This window comes from Miscanthus floridulus, chromosome 4 (assembly GCF_019320115.1).
Source record: "Miscanthus floridulus cultivar M001 chromosome 4, ASM1932011v1, whole genome shotgun sequence".
NCBI classification, from domain to species: Eukaryota; Viridiplantae; Streptophyta; class Magnoliopsida; order Poales; family Poaceae; genus Miscanthus; species Miscanthus floridulus.
The window spans coordinates 41100569-41116721 of record NC_089583.1 but is presented as its reverse complement, the minus strand read 5'-3'; the positions used below and the strand labels follow the sequence as shown (position 1 = coordinate 41116721).

Below are 16153 nucleotides of genomic sequence, written 5' to 3'. Positions count from 1 at the left end.
GTGCAAACACGGTGGAAATGATGGCAAAGGTTGTTAGCCTACAGGATCATCGACAAACATGAGTCGACCACTCATCAGTTTTGTCGAGCACCCGCTAGTGTTGCCGACCACCCGCTAGCTATGCTGACTACGAAAAAGCGCTGTCCGACCACACACACTATTGCTAGAGGTAGAAGAAGAGGAAGAACAGAGCATACACACACAGTACAAGCACCAGCGTTGGCCGGAGCCCTGTATAGAAGATGGCAAATCTGAACTCTCTTTGTTGAGTTACAGTGGCAAACTATATATACAACTCTAGTCCTAGTACAGCTGCACTGCTGCAACAATGACTAGATAACACAGCAGGACTGACTTCTGCGCCTGTCCCTGCATGTGTCCACAGTACGACAGGTGAGCCGTTCGGCGCCTGCCTCTACAGCGGCTATAGTACCACAACAGGGAGCCTTTTCGGCGCCGCATTCCCATGTTATGTGTTCACACAAGGAAGCAGTAGATTATCTAACAATTCTTCCCCTAATCCTACTGCTATCCCTTGTACCCCCTCCATGCCGATCATCTCCTTCAGCTCCGTGAGTCGAAGGCGTCCGAGTGGCTTGGTGAGGACGTCCGCGAGTTGCCGACCAGTTTCGACGAATTCGATGACGATCTGCCCTCCATCGACACAGCCCCTGAGGAAGTGGAACTTCACGTTGATGTGTTTGCTCTGGTCGTGCCGAACCGGATTCTTCATGAGGGCAATGGCGGGCTGGTTGTCCACCATCAGTGCTGGTGGGTGAGCTTCCACGCCAGTCAGCTTGCCCAGCAGCCGGCGTAGCCACAAACTTGGCATGCCGCTGTGGCCGCCGCTACATACTCTGCCTCGCACGTAGATAGCGTCACCACCTTCAGTTTCAGCGACAGCCATGAAATTAGAACCGACCCGAGGAAGACGAGCACTCCAGAGGTGCTCTGCCGTTCGTCGATGTCCCCCGTCATATCTGCATTGCTGAACACAGTGAGCTGCAGCCTACTCCCATCGGTCTTGGGGATGATGATCCCCTGATCCACCGTCCCTTTGACGTAGCACAGTAGTCGCTTCACCGCAGCCCAGTGATCCTCTTTGGGATCCTCCATGAAGCGACTAACGTAGCCCATGGCGAACATAATGTCCGGCCTTGTGAGGACTAGGTAGCGTAGACCGCTGATGATGCTCCGGTAGAGTGTTGCATCTACCTTCGTCGCGGTGCTGGTCTTCGTCAGCTTCAGCCGCTCCTCCATCGGAGTCACTCATGGCTTGCACTCAGCCATGCCGCTCTGCTCCAACAGCTTCGAGGCATACGCGCTCTAACCGAGCATGAGTTCCTCCTTCCCCTATCTCATGTCGATGCCGAGGTAGTAGGAGAGTGCGCCGAGATCGCTCATTCAAAAATGAGCCACCATCTCACGCTTGAAGCTGTTGATGTCCTCTGTGCGTGCGCCGGTGATGATCAAGTCATCCACATACACGCCGCCGACGAGCTCCTCCTTCCCCCATCGCCGTGTGTAGAGCGCGTGCTCGGTTGCACACCGCTAGAACCCAAGCTCGCCCAGCGTGGCGTCAAGCTTAGCATTCCATGCTCATGAGGCCTACCGCAGCCCATAGAGCACCTTGCATTGTCAGAGCACCCTGTGCTCCTCTCCCTTGACGGCAAAACTTGGAGGTTGCCTGACGAAGACCGTCTCCGCCAGCTCGCCGTTGAGGAAGGCTGATTTAACATCCAAGTGATGGACGCGCCAGTCCTTTGCTGCTACCAAGGCTAGTAGCAAACAGATAGACTCCATGCGCGTTACCGGCGCAAAGACTTCCTCGAAGTCGATGCCCTCGCGCTAAACAAAGCCTCGAACGACGAGCCATGCCTTGTGCTTGACAATGGCACCGAGCTCGTCCTGCTTGACCTTGTACAACCACTTTAGGCTGATCGGACGACATTCTGGAGCTAGATCGATGAGCTCCCAAGTCTTGTTTTCCTCAATCACCTTCGTCTCCTCTAGCATCGTCCATCGCTAGTTTCCATTGCGCTCCGCCAGCGCGGACATGGGTGGTTCCTCTGCACTACCGAGCAGTAGCTCTTCATCATTGAGCAGCCGACCAGCCAGTCCTGAGGGCCCTATGCTGCCGACGATATCGTATAGTCTGCGGAACCACACCCCTTCACCTTCGTGAAAGGCATCCACGAAATCAGTGATGTCACTTGGAGGTGAGGCGAACTCGATCAGTGTTGATGGAGTTCCCTGTTCCTCCAAAGTGCTCGGCACAGCACCTGGAGTGCTTGGCACCCTGCTTGCAGTGCTCGGCACTACTTCTGGATAGCTCCTCACTACTCCTGCAGTGCTCGACACCACTGTAGGAGTGCTTAGCCTCAGTCTTGGAGTGGTCGGCACCACTACAAGACCTCTTGGCTCCGCTATGGGAGTGCTCGGCACCTGTCCTGGAGTGGTCACCACCACTGTAGAACATCCCTGCACCACTCCTGGCGTGCTCGGCATCCCTCTAGGAGTGCTTGGCACTCCTCCCTGAGTGCTCGGCATCAATTCCAAAGTGCTCGGCACCGCCCTAAGAGTGCTCGGCTCTATTGATGGAGTGCTTGGCACTCCTCTCGGAGTGTTCGACACCTCTTCCCTAGTGTCTCCACCACCATGGATGGCCAGGTGCTTAACGACGAAGGTGCTGGTGAAGCCGCCAGCTTCCCCCGTGCTCGGACTGTTCCAGTTCCAAGCCGCCTTCTCATCGAACACGACGTCGCGCGAGATAAGTACCTTGTCTCCACGTGGGTCATAGAGCCGGTACGCCTTGGTACCCTCTGCATAGCCTAGGAACACCATCGGTGTGCTACTGTCCTCCAGCTTGGTGAGGATCGGCTTTATCTTGCTGACGTGGCCGATGCAGTCGAATGTCCCGAGGAAGGACACGCTCGGCTTGCACCCATACCAAGCTTCGAACGGTGTCTTGCCCGTTAGGGCTTTGGTCGGAGCGCGGTTGAGGATGAACACCACCGTGGTCACCGCCTCACCCCAGAACCTTGCCGACTTGCCTTTGGCCTTCATCATGGATCAAGCCATGCCGACCATCTTCTGGTTCTGTCGCTCCACCACGCCATTCTGCTATGGCGAGTACGGCGTGGTGTGGTGTCACACCACACCCTGATCCATGCAGTACGCAGCGAGCTCTACCGAAGTGAATTTGCCTCCTCGATCAGTCCTCAGCACGTGGAGCTTCTTGTCGTTCTCAGCCTCCGCACGCATCTTGAACTTCTTGATCGCCGCTGCCGCTTCATCCTTGCTCATCAGGAGTTGCAGCCACATCTAGCGACTATAATCATCCACGAGCAGGAGGAAGTACCACCGACCACCGTTTGTAGCTAGCGTGATTGGCCCGCAGAGATCGCTGTGGATGAGCTCGAGAGCATCCGACGCGTGATACTTGGCTGTCTTTGGGAACGGCAGCCTCCTCTGCTTCCCAGCCAGGCAGCTGTCACATAGCTCGCCTCCATGCTTGATATGGGGTAGCCCTCAGACCATCTTTTCTAGCCAACCAAGCGCGTCGAAGCTGAGATGTTCAAACCGGGCATGCCACAACCACGGTTCCTCGGTGTGCCTTGCCGCCAGGCACACCGGTTGCTCTACCTTTAGTTCGAGCAGGTACAACTGGTTCAGGGACCTCTTCACCTTGGCGAGAAGTCGCTGCTCCCGGTCCCTGATCCTAAGGACTCCGTCCTTGATCAGTACCTCGCTACCGCGCTCATCTAGCTGACCAATGCTGATGATGCTGGAACGCAGCTGCAGGATGTAATATACTTCTGTTAGCGCGCGGTGCTCCCCATTCTAGCACCTGAAGATGACGGTGACGCGCCCTTGGATTGCTACCCTTGAGCCATCACCAAACTTCACTGTACCGGTAACATCGTCGTCGAGCTCGGAGAAGGATGCCTTGGAGCCCGTCATGTGGTTGCTGGCGCTAGAGTCCAGGTACCACCGCTGCTCCTGGTCGGTGCCCACACGTCCGAGGTGGACTTGGGCACGTGGTTCGTTGAGGTTGATAGCCTTTAGGGCCTTACCAGGTCCTTCCACCATCGTCGCCTCTTCCTTCTCCTCGGCCTCGACGTCGTGCAGTGCATAGAATGTTGCCATCATGATAGTGGCCTCATCATCATTAGCTTATGCCAGATGAGCCTCAACCTTCTTCTCCTACTTGCGATTTGGGCACTCTCGTGCCCAATGGCCCGTCTTCCCACAGCACCTGCAGGAGTTGGGGTCGACCTGCTTCTTCTTCTCCGAAGAAGCCTTGCCGCGACGCTTGCCATCGCCACCGCGGCTGAAGGAGGCTACCTTCCCAGAGTTCCTCTGAGCAGCCCACTCCTCTTATGTCAGCAGCAGTTTGCCGCTGTTCATCATTGCTGTCATCTTCTCTAGGCGCTCATCCACCGCCCGCAGATGGCCTGTCACATCCTCGATGGTGAGGGTGGACAAGTCCAGCATCGTCTCTATGGAGAGAGCGATCTGGATGTACTTTGCCGGCATGGAGTGGAGGTACTTGGAGATCGCCTCCTCTTCATTGATGGTGACACTGTGGCTCTTCAGCTTGCTGATGAGAGTCTGCAGGCGGAGGGAGAAGTCATCTACCGTTTCACCATCCTTGAACTTGAGGTTGGCGTACTCCTGCTTCAGAACCTAGGCCGTCGCCTTCTTTGCGCGGTCGGAATTGACGCGCATCGCCACAATAGCCTCCCATGCCTCCTTAGCGGAGCTCTTCACCCCCAATGGTTCCCTGTACTCTGTCGGTACAGTAGCGAGGATAGCCCCAAACACTGACATATCATCTTCTTCATTGTCGGTGCCCTTGTCAACATCATTCTAGAGCCGTTGGGCTCTGAGCTTAACTTTTATGGTCACTGACCACTATCCATAGTTGGTGCGAGTCAGCGTCGGCCAACTAGTGCCGCTGACCTCCCGCACCGTGCGAACAACAACATCCGGTCATGGCTGGGGAGCCACAGCAGTGCCACTGCTGTCGCCTATCTCCGAACCGTTCCTCATCGCCAGCGGTTAGTCTGGCGATGGCGCTTGTACGGCTCTGATACCACTGTTAGCCTACAGGATCATCGGTAAAGGTGAGTCGACCACTCATTAGTCTTGCCGAGCACTCGCTAGTGTTGTCGAGCACCCACTAGCTATGCCGACCACGAAGAAGCGTTGTTTGAACACACACACTATGACCAGAGGTAGAAGAAGAGGGAGAACAGAGCATACACATATAGTACAAGCCCCAGCGTTGGCTGGAGCCCTATATATAGGAGATGGCAAATCTGAACTCTCTTTGTTGAGTTTCAGTGACAAACTATATATACAATTCTAGTCCTAGTACAGCTGCCCTGCTGCAACAGTGACTTGATAACACAGCAGGACTGACTTATGCGCCTGTCCCTGCATGTGGCTACAGTACGGCAGGTGAGCCGTTCGGCGTTTGCCTATACAGCGGCTACAGTACCACAGCAGAGAGTTTTTTTGGCGCCGCCTTCCCTTGTTGTATATTCACCCTAGGAAGCATTAGATTATCTAACAAAGGTTGCCAACCTGCCATTTGCTCAGACGTGTGTGCCGAAATGTCAATAGTCTATATTGCTGTGGAAACACGGTGGAAATGATGGCAAAGGCTGCCAACCTGCCATAAGTTTTTATACGCTGTACTTTTCTTCACGCGGTCAAGTCCGTCGACTAACTACACTACTCTAGAAAATTCGTCACTGTCGCCCTCGGTTGTTTATGAATGAGTAAAATACATTGGCTGCCCTTAAACTTGGAAGACGGTGTCATCTATAAATTTTTGTTTCTTTATTAATTTCTAGATTCATAAACTTGTCTTGGGCGACGTGCTCCATATGTCAATGTGGCATGATGACTCAGCGCTGATGTGGATCTCACTTGTTCGGTCCAATACTACCTAAACTTGCACATCGGTGTCATCTAGGTCCCAACCATCCAACATTACGTATCGAGATCACCAAAATTATTAAGCAGGCCATGCGAGGTACCTAAACTTGCACGACAGCACCATCTAGGTCTCTAACTTCTAAAACTGCAATATAGGTTTCCAAACTTTCTAATCGGGCTACCCGAGATCCTAATTACCATTGTTTGCAATAAGCCGTATGTGTGGTCCAATACCTAGACGATGACACCGATGTACAAGTTTAGATATTGGAACAAACATGTCCAATCCTCGTCAGCACTGAATCATCATGCCACATCGGCATATGGAGCAGGTCAAAACCCGTTTGGACCTATGTTGGAACCTGGGGGAAAGTTTAGGGACCTAGAAACAAAAAATAGAAGTTTGGGACCAGGATGACACCACCTTCTAAGTCTACGAACCACTAGTGTATTTTACTCTTTATAAATAAAAAAGTTAAAAACTAATGGTGATAATATAATAAATCACTAGATATATGCCCAGGATCATATTTTTTATGGACTGGATCTCGTTATTCGGACACATACGCATGAGCTTCGAGGACTTCGTATTAGACACGGACACGTGAATCCGATCATCATATTGGAACCGGGTAGGATACGGAAATATATTCGAAATATAAATGTTGATACTAGATTCTATAAATCTAGTTGAATTTAAAGAAAAATTTAAAAAGATACATACATTATTTCAAGGATGGACAGATATTTTCATGTTCGGTGCAAATATATTTCACATCGTGCGGCAGCGATAGTCAAACACACCTTCTTCCTGGGCCCCGCCGTCACCTCCTCTCCGTAGTTGGGACCACGCGCCGTCAACTCTTGTCTCCTCCGCTGTCTATATTCTTCCACGCGTGACCCAAACGCGATCCCTCGGAGTAGTTACTTTGATCTCTCCACTTTGTTTCATTCTTATTTTTTTAGAATATTAATTTTTAGTTCTCAATCTTTTCTTATAGGATTAGTTTCATCCCATGGCTTCTGAGGTCCTGTTTAGCATGACTTCTCTCTAACTCCTCTAGAAGAGCCCTATCAAACGGTTTAGTAGAAGGAGAGCCATTTAAAACCGTTTTCCGATGAAAAAAAGAGGAGCCATAGCTGTTGTGACTCCTCTAAAATAGCTCCGACTTCTCTAGAGGAGCCCCTAGCGACGAGCCCTCCAAAAACACACAAAATGACCGTTCCAGTTGCTAAGGCCAGACAAAACTAGTCAGATACATAAGTAGAAATTGAAATTTTGCGAGTAAAATATACGTGGAGTACACTCGAACTAAAAGTTAAATGTCCGGCCTGTAGATATGGACGATAGCACGCCATAATCAACGACCAGACAACTCTTGGCGTGAAAGACATGAACATTGACTGAGTTGTTGATGGAGATGACCAGCTGGAAGCACCTATGAAAGCACGATGCTCGTATTTCTCGTTTAGGACCTACCCAAGTCAATAGTAACGTGACTAATGGTGTGTTTGTTTAGCTCCATTACCATGCCGGGCACCTCTCAATTTTTTGTTTTGGTGTAGAAGAAAAGTAGTAGAAAACTGGTTGATCCATTGTCATTTCATCCCAAAGCAAATAATAATTAATATAAGTATGAATACTTGAGTCATTTCTCTAAAATCATCGGATGCATATCATTTCATCCAGAATATAATGGTTCCTCGAACAAAAAAACAAGCCAAGAATTATTCTAACCCACTGAACGGGGCAGCGTTATTCGTGATTGGGACACCTCTCAAATCAGAGAGTAATAGCATTGGACTTTATGTGTGGTTCAGTGGTTCAAAAGGAAGCCGTCAATCAAAGAGGAGACAAGGTTTCTTTATATAGTACAGTAGTAAAAATACGTAGCAAAAATAGAGTTGAAGTAAAGATTGGCCCCACACCTCAAAGAGTTAGAACGCTTGGATCGTTAAACAACGCTTTGTTGGCACTGCCTGCAAAACCTACCATATATAGCCCCGGGTTTGGAACTCAGCCGAGCCAACCTGAACCTGTCCTTGCATATACTTTGCAACTCAGCCTTGCCGGGTTTCCCATATTTTGTCTGTGAAAAATAACTATCGTACTTTTATGGTAAAGAACGGCTAGGTTTACGTGCAAACCCGCGAATGATAGCTATTGCACTTACATGACAAAGAATAGCTAATTTGTTTTAGCTAATTAGAAAAGAGACCATCGAAGCTCTCGCCTGAGGGACCCTGTCAGGGCGAGGATGTCAAATGTTTGTCCTAGGACGACCAACAAGCCTAGTTCCTCATCTTTAGTATTCGAGATCAAGAGAGGGACAACAACATGAAGCTTGGGAGAGATTAGGGCAAGATGTGTAAAAAGTAAGATTGTAGATTGATTTGTTCTATTGTATTCCCAAGAGAGTTTCCGCGAGACTAGCGGCATGTTCCCGAGAGAGTTTCCACGAGAAATTCTAACACGATATTAGTCTCGGCAGTGGGGTTGTGTAGGGCTTCTACGATAGTTCCTCTTAACGAACAAGGCATGGTCGTGGAAGGTGAAAGAATCCGAATTGCTTCAGAAGAGCGTTTCACTTCCATTATCCATTCCTTTGATGGTTCCGCTTTGGGGGAAGCTTCCTTGGAAGGAAGTGTCGTAGGCTTCTTGTGCCAGAAGTATTTTGAGGTATTTCCATCATCCTCGAGTTTGATAGGGAACTCCGAAGGATGAATTACTCTTTCCTTCGGTGTTCGTGGTTCAGGTGAGGGCTTAGGAGTCGAATCTAGGGAAAAGGTACGGGTTTGGATTCAGCTGATGAGGGCTCCTCAAAACTTGACATGACTTTCTCATGGAGGGGTTTGGTTTTTATGACGAAGGAAGTGTGTTTGCCTAGGAAGTGTTCAAGGAATGTCACTTGTTTCGTCATAGGTTTGTGTGTAAAACGACCTCCAGTGGTCACGTTGAGGTATAGGTCAGACTCCATGTCAAGACCCGAACAAAAGAGACGCAGCAACATGCTGTCGGGTAATGACAAGTCTGGGTCAAAGTGTATTAAATCTAAGAACCTGGCCAAGGCTACACCTATAGACTCTTTCTCGTACTGCTCAAAGTCAAGGATCGCCCTTGGTAGAGAGATGATACGAGAAATAGGGAAGAATGCAAGACAAAACTTGTCTAAGTTCACCCTAATCCCCATTCATACTTTCTACGGCTTGAGTGTACCATTGATTCACCTACACTGTGAGAGAGAAGGAAAATAATTTCCAATTAAGAGTTTCTTTTATCATGCCAGAGATGCTCAGGCATGAACACATTTCCTCTAACTCTTGCAGGTGATTACAAGGGTCTTCGTTATCACGCCCGGAGAAGGGTTGTGCCTGAACCATGGCTATTAAGCTAGGGTGGAGTTCACAGCCAGGCGAAAGGTTTTTCTTTGAAGGTGGTTCAAGGAACTCGCCCTTTGAAGCAGAAAGGTTTTGAGTTGGTATAGGCTTCATGATGGAAAAGATAACAGAAACATCTTGTTTTTATAAAAAGAAAAGATAAAGATACGAGGATGAACTAGGTTCGAAGATAAAACAACAACTGTTCCCTAGCAACGGCGCCAAAAATGCTTGTTGGTATTTCTTAACACAAACAGAAAGAATCCACAAGGGCATAGAATTAAAGGAAAAGTATATATATATATATATATATATATATATATATATATATATATATATATATATATATATATATGTGTGTGTGTGTGTGTGTGTGTGTGTGTGTTGGTCATGTGATTACTTATATATATGAGCAGTAAAAGAAATTATGAATATATGAATATATTTATATAACGTACTTTGAGGGTCTCTTCAGGAGTTCTTTTTGCGTATGCCATGATGAACTCGCAAACATAGTATCCACAATAGTTGTTCCCCTGTTCTTGGCTCAGAACCCACTTTTACGAGAAAAAAGATCCAGTGAATTGAAAGCATGCATGGTGTTAATTGAATTATATATATATATATATATATATATATATATATATATATATATATATATATATATATATATATAGCTAGTACTTACTTTGTGTGCGATTACATCCAGTGACGCTTTGCAATGTTTCATGTGGTGTTTCTCAATGAAACTTTTCCAAACACTGCGCCCAATAAAATAAAAAATTAATTTGGCCTTTAATAATTGTTGCAATTAAGAGATCGGGGTATATATAGTTGCTAGAGAGACCAAATTACCCTTGGATAATATCTATCATGTCTTGGTACTCTGTTTACTCTTTTATTAACGAGTCTAAGGTGCTCAACCGACTATTGGCCATTTCGATGACCATCAATATCCAGTGATTGCTGCATATGTTTTTATACACAAATATGATCGACATTAACTATAGTCAACATATATATATATATATATATATATATATATATATATATATGGGAGATAGCTTAGCTAGTAAGCAAATAATTGAACAAATGTCCATATGATCGACATTAATTATTTAACACTCACTTGAAATTGTAGGGGAAGAGTATGTCCTTGTTTTGTTGGTTCACTAAGAACCTCATGAGATTTTTCTCGAGTTCAGCTTTCCATTGAGATGGAGGATTAGGGTGTTTGAATACGACATTTGGATCAACGAAACCAACATCATTATCCTTTCTCTTTTTGAATTCTGTCATCTCATATCTGCATACATAAAAATATAGTGTGAGGATATATAATTTATATATATACATGTAGCTTTATATATATACACTTTAATAGTAGAAAATAATCACACTTACAGACAATAGCAGCTAATGAGACTTTTATCGAGAGAGTCCAGGTGGCATAGTTGGTGTAATTCTAAAAACTCGACATATATAACGTCATCTCTACGAAAGTAATGTTGGTTTCTAACTCTGACAGAAATAAAGTTCTCTCCCCGTTCACATACCGCCATGTACCACTTGTTTAGCAGGTACATTTGCGTACCCAGTTTACCTAAGGCCTCAAGGTTGTATAGACTCTTTCCATGTTCAAATTTCTTCCAAGGATCCACTTTCGGAGCAGATGATCCTTCAACGAGCACTTAGGCAAGGTCCAAACTGGTATCCTCGTAAAACCAAGCTAGGTCCTCAAAATCGACGTCCAGTATGTCTAAGTTTGAACCATATTCATTACGAATGACAAGAGGGGGGACTGATTGTTGCAATTGTTGTCCGAGTTGTGCAACACCTTTCTCTGCTCTAGTCTTTTTCTGTGCCGCCTCAAATGACTTGGTGAGAGAGCGGTCGTAGTCCGATTTTGGCAGGGTCTTTTGAGATTCCCTCTTTTTCTGGTCCACCTTATTTCTTAGAAGATCTAGAGGTAGGTAGAAGTACGGTTTCTCTGGGTTCTCCCTCGCTTCTCGTTGCTTTCTTACTTTTTCAAAGAAACTGCTCATATCTTTTTGTACCACAGCATTTAATTCCTTTTTACTTTTCTTGTAAGCCAGTTTTTGGGGAATAACTGAATTAGAGGAGGCTTTCTTCTTTGCCAGCTGGTGGGCCAATGGCTTCATTTGCGGGGTGGACCTCTTAGGAGCTGGCTGCTTCTTGGTCATGAACGGAGGTGGGGCAGCCGTTGGAGACCTCCTTGGAGGCGTTGGAGACCTCCTTAGAGGTGGCGGCGGTGGCGGCGTTGCATAATCATTGCCCGGAGCACTATGATGATCTAGAGATTGAATAATTAGACTTAGGTTGGTGGAGGCTCCGCTGTGTGAGTACAAAAAAGAATAATTAGGTATAAGAAATTGTTATTATTAATCATGCATGTCAATAGAAAATTAGTGAAAAAATTGTTTCGTTCACTTTTGTCTGCACCTATTGTCTGGTAGTTGAGGAAGCGGTGATGGACTAGAGACCCCAGGAATAATGATGTAGCGCTTGCGCCATAGTATGAATGTCTTCTCTGCTTCTCCTAGAGTCTTCTCCCCATCACCTCCTGGAATGTCAAGAGCCAGATCACTAAAACCTTAGTTAACTCTATCCACTAAGACACTAACATATCCAGATGGTATTATTGCCCCATGGATTCTTGGTGTCTTGGTAGGATCTGGAGGAGAAAAAACACCGAGAGTCACCATGATTGTGGCATTCCCTTTTGGAATATGTAGCTCACATGATGTAAACGGTGCAGTGATGTCATCCACGGGGAAACATAGCATTGCTTCATCTTGATTTGGCAACTCCGTGGAAGCGCAGCTGCTTTTCAACTGATCAGGGGGGGGCTAATATTAATGTTGATTCTTGAATCTGATGCCTGCCTTTGGGCACTCATTGCTATTTGCACTTGCTTTATGATTTCGTCCTGCATTCTAGCTTGCATGTCTTTTTCGCGCTCCTGTGCTTGAAGCAACGCCTCCCGTGACTCACAAACATATTCCTCCAACCTGCTGATCCACACTGCTTCCTCATCCTTCCTTCTCTGCTGGCTTCTGTAGGTATCTCTATTGTTAGGGAAACCATGCTCCCAAGAAATGTTCCGTCCTAAACCTCTCATTCGGCCACTGTGTTCAGCAGTCCCGATAGCATACGTCAGTTCATCCTTCTCTCTATTGGGCCTGAATGCACCAATAGCTTTATCTTGTAGAGCATAAGAAAATCTTTGTGTTGCTCTTTCGAGTTTTGGGCCATGAACCAACTTCCCGGTCTCTAGGTCCAGTCTTTCCCCATGAGCGAAAAATCAATTCTTCACGCGTTTGGGCCAATTGAGTGATTCTGGTGTGATACCCTTGGTAAGAATGTCCACTTCCATTTTTCCCACTTGGGAATGGCAGTCGCGTAGCCACCTGATCCCATGCCATGGTGGTATACCTTCTGTCGGGCATTCTCTTGGTTCCTTCTCACCCATTCCTCACCCTCTTCTGATGTCTTGTACTATACAAAATCATTCCAGTAGGGCCTCAACTTCGCGAGCAGGCCACCAGTATTGAAATTAGGCGTTAGGTTCTTCTTGACGTATTTCATATATAGGGATTTCTTCCAAGTTTGGAATTGTGTGGCCATCTTCTTCATAGCCCACTTTCGAACTAGCTCCTTCAATTCATCATCGTTGATATCATCATAATCATCCGCTTGCAACGTGAAATGTTGAAGGATATCATCCCAAATTAAATTCTTATCAAGATCAGAGATAAAACTAACATGAGGCTCGTTGATCTTTTGCTTCCATTCACGGGCACTGATCGGAAGTCTATCCCTTACAAGGCACCCACAATGTTGCACGAATTTCTTTGCATGTGGACCAAGTAGTTCACCTATCTCGATATTGAATTCCGATATTATGTAGCGCCCCTCCAATGGCTTTTTCGGGCCTCGAATATTTTTGCTTTTCGCCGTTGTGGTCGTCGATCCAGAGGGCTACGTTTAAAAAAAACATGTGTACACATAATAGATGATAGTTATTCAAATATATATATATATATATAATATTCAAATATATATACCTCGCCAGTATTTTTTGCACAATATTTTCTTGGTTATCTTCAAGAGCCAGGTATTGACTCTCGTCATCTATATCCTGCTGGTCACCATCGGCAAATTGAGTGCTGGTGTTGATAATATCCATCATTTCTTCATCCATGTTGTCTCTCAGGGCCGCCATCTAGCTTTTACACCACTAGATATATCTATAAAAAATAAAAACTATGTCTATAAAATGGACTCCTGCAGGACATACCACCTCGAGGATAGTAACATTTGTAGATGACATTTGTAGGTCTGAAGTTATCAAATATCCATCAAATTCTAGCTCAAAAACATGTTTAAATAAATAACCATCCGTACTAGTTGACCTTGCTTACGTGATCATCTCGGCGAGCATTTCTCCACCGGACAGCACCGTACTTGACCACGGAAGAGCTCCGATTCTATGAGGAAGGGAACACGGTCTTCCACGACCGTTGTCGCTCTCCCTCGTAGAATCAAAGCTCCTCCTTGACGTCCGTTACCACTCGGCAGAGAACATGCTAGCCGAGATGAACATGGTCCGTAAGTTCAACTAGTACGGATTTTCTACAATTTTCTAACTATTTTCTAAGTATTTCATTTCATAGAAAAATTAATTTTAAAAAATAAAAGGCATGATTTCTAAGTATTTTATTTCATGGAAAAATTAATTCTAAGTGACATGCTCGACATCGGCGAGCTCGTAGGCGTTTCATGGAAAAATTAATTCTAAGTGACCTGCTCGACAAAATTGAGAAAAAACACACACTCTCATGACCTTGTTTACGTGATCATCTCGGCGAGCATTTCTCCACCGGACGGCACCGTACTTGGCCACAGAAGAGCTCTGATTCTACGAGGAAGGGAACACGGTCTTCCACGGCCGTTGCCGCTCTCCCTCGTAGAATCATAGCTCCTCCTTGACGTCCGTTACCGCTAGGCAGAGAACATGCTAGCCGAGATGAACATGGTCCGCAAGTTCAACTAGTACGGATTTTCTATAATTTTCTAACTATTTTCTAAGTATTTCATTTCATGGAAAAATTAATTCTAAAAAATAAAAGGCGTGATTTCTAAGTATTTTATTTCATGGAAAAATTAATTCTAAGTGACATGCTCGACATCGGTGAGCTCGTGGGCGTTTCATGGAAAAAATTAATTCTAAGTGACCTGCTCGACAAAATTGAGAAAAAACACACGCTCTCATGACCTTGTTTACGTGATCATCTCGACGAGCATTTCTCCACCGGACAACACCGTACTTGGCCATAGAAGAGCTCCGATTCTACGAGGAAGGGAACACGGTCTTCCACGGCCGTTGCCGCTCTCCCTCGTATAATCATAGCTCCTCCTTGACGTCCGTTACCGCTCGGCAGAGAACATGCTAGCCGAGATAAACACGGTCCGCAAGTTCAACTAGTACAGATTTTCTACAATTTTCTAACTATTTTCTAAGTATTTCATTTCATGGAAAATTTAATTCTAAAAAATAAAAGGTGTGATTTCTAAGTATTTTATTTCATGGAAAAATTAATTCTAAGTGACATGCTCGACATCGGCGAGCTCATGGGCGTTTCATGGAAAAATTAATTCTAAGTGACCTGCTCGACAAAATTGAGAAAAAAACACACGCTCTCATGATCTCACGCATCTTCTAAGATCATATAAGCCGCCGCTTGTCGATCCGATCCGACAGGGTTTGCCCAGCGCTGAGTGTCATTTAGGTTGCCTTGGTTGACGGTTCATTCATGATTCATGCTACTGACAGGCACATACAACAGGCACATACAAGAGATCAAATGAGCCCTAGCTAGTCATCATCTTCCAAACCCCGTCGGCACATACAACAGGCACATACAAGGACCCAATTGATGTCATGCCGCAAGAAATCAAAATGAGCAAAACACAGACCCAATTGATGGCTCTGGGGCTCCTCGTCCTCGGCGGTGCGTCGGCTTGGTTGGCTCCTCCGCTGTGGCGTCGCTCGGGCCAGGGACGCTCAGTGCGGGGAAGGTTCGGGCGTGCTCTAGTGAGGCAGCGTGGGGAAGGCTCTAGGGCTCCTCGTCCTTAAAGGTGCGGCAGCGCGGGGAAGACTCGGGCCCGCTCCAGCGAGGACTGCGGCGACAATGGATGAGGATGAGCGAGGAGTGCGCTGGCCGGCCAAAGAAGAAGCGCGCGTGTGCGTGGGACCAGTGACAGCATGCACGTGTGACGAGGCGAGGCTAGGATGGTCGCCTGGGGGCGGCGGCACTGCTGGATCGGATCAATCTGGTGGAGAAGATGAGGCGACGGCATGGCAAAGACAGAGATGAAGAGAACTAGAGAAGGGAGAAGGGTGTGGTTTATAAAGGGAGACCTGTAGTCCTGGGTGATGGTTAGAACCAGGACTGGGTCATGGGTCAAACCAGGACTAAAGGTCCAACCTTTAGTTCCGGGTGTAGCCACGGCCTGAGAGTAAAGGTGATTTTGGTGGGCCGCAAAAGTGCAACCCACCTTGGCAAGGTTCTTTAGTCCCGGGTGATGGTTAGAACTGGACTAAAGGTCTGACCTTTAGTCCCAGGTGTAGCCACAGCCCGAGAGTAAAGGGGATTTTAGCGGGCCGCGAAAACACAGCCCACCTTTAGTCCCGGGTGGTTGATCCACCCAGGAGTAAAGGTGGTCTGCAGTTTGGCTTCCCGCTAGTTTCAATCTCCATTTGTTTTTTTATATATTTCTTTCTATAAAATGTTAAAGTCTT

General features: G+C 46.7%; 1 protein-coding gene across 1 annotated transcript; it reads right to left on the bottom strand.

The window, feature by feature from the left end:
• Positions 1 to 792: 792 nt before the first annotated feature.
• Positions 793 to 1260, bottom strand: LOC136548420 (secreted RxLR effector protein 161-like). The gene has a single exon (XM_066539952.1). The coding sequence runs from the start codon at positions 1258 to 1260 to the stop codon at positions 793 to 795; it is 468 nt and encodes a 155-aa protein (XP_066396049.1).
• Positions 1261 to 16153: the final 14893 nt, after the last annotated feature.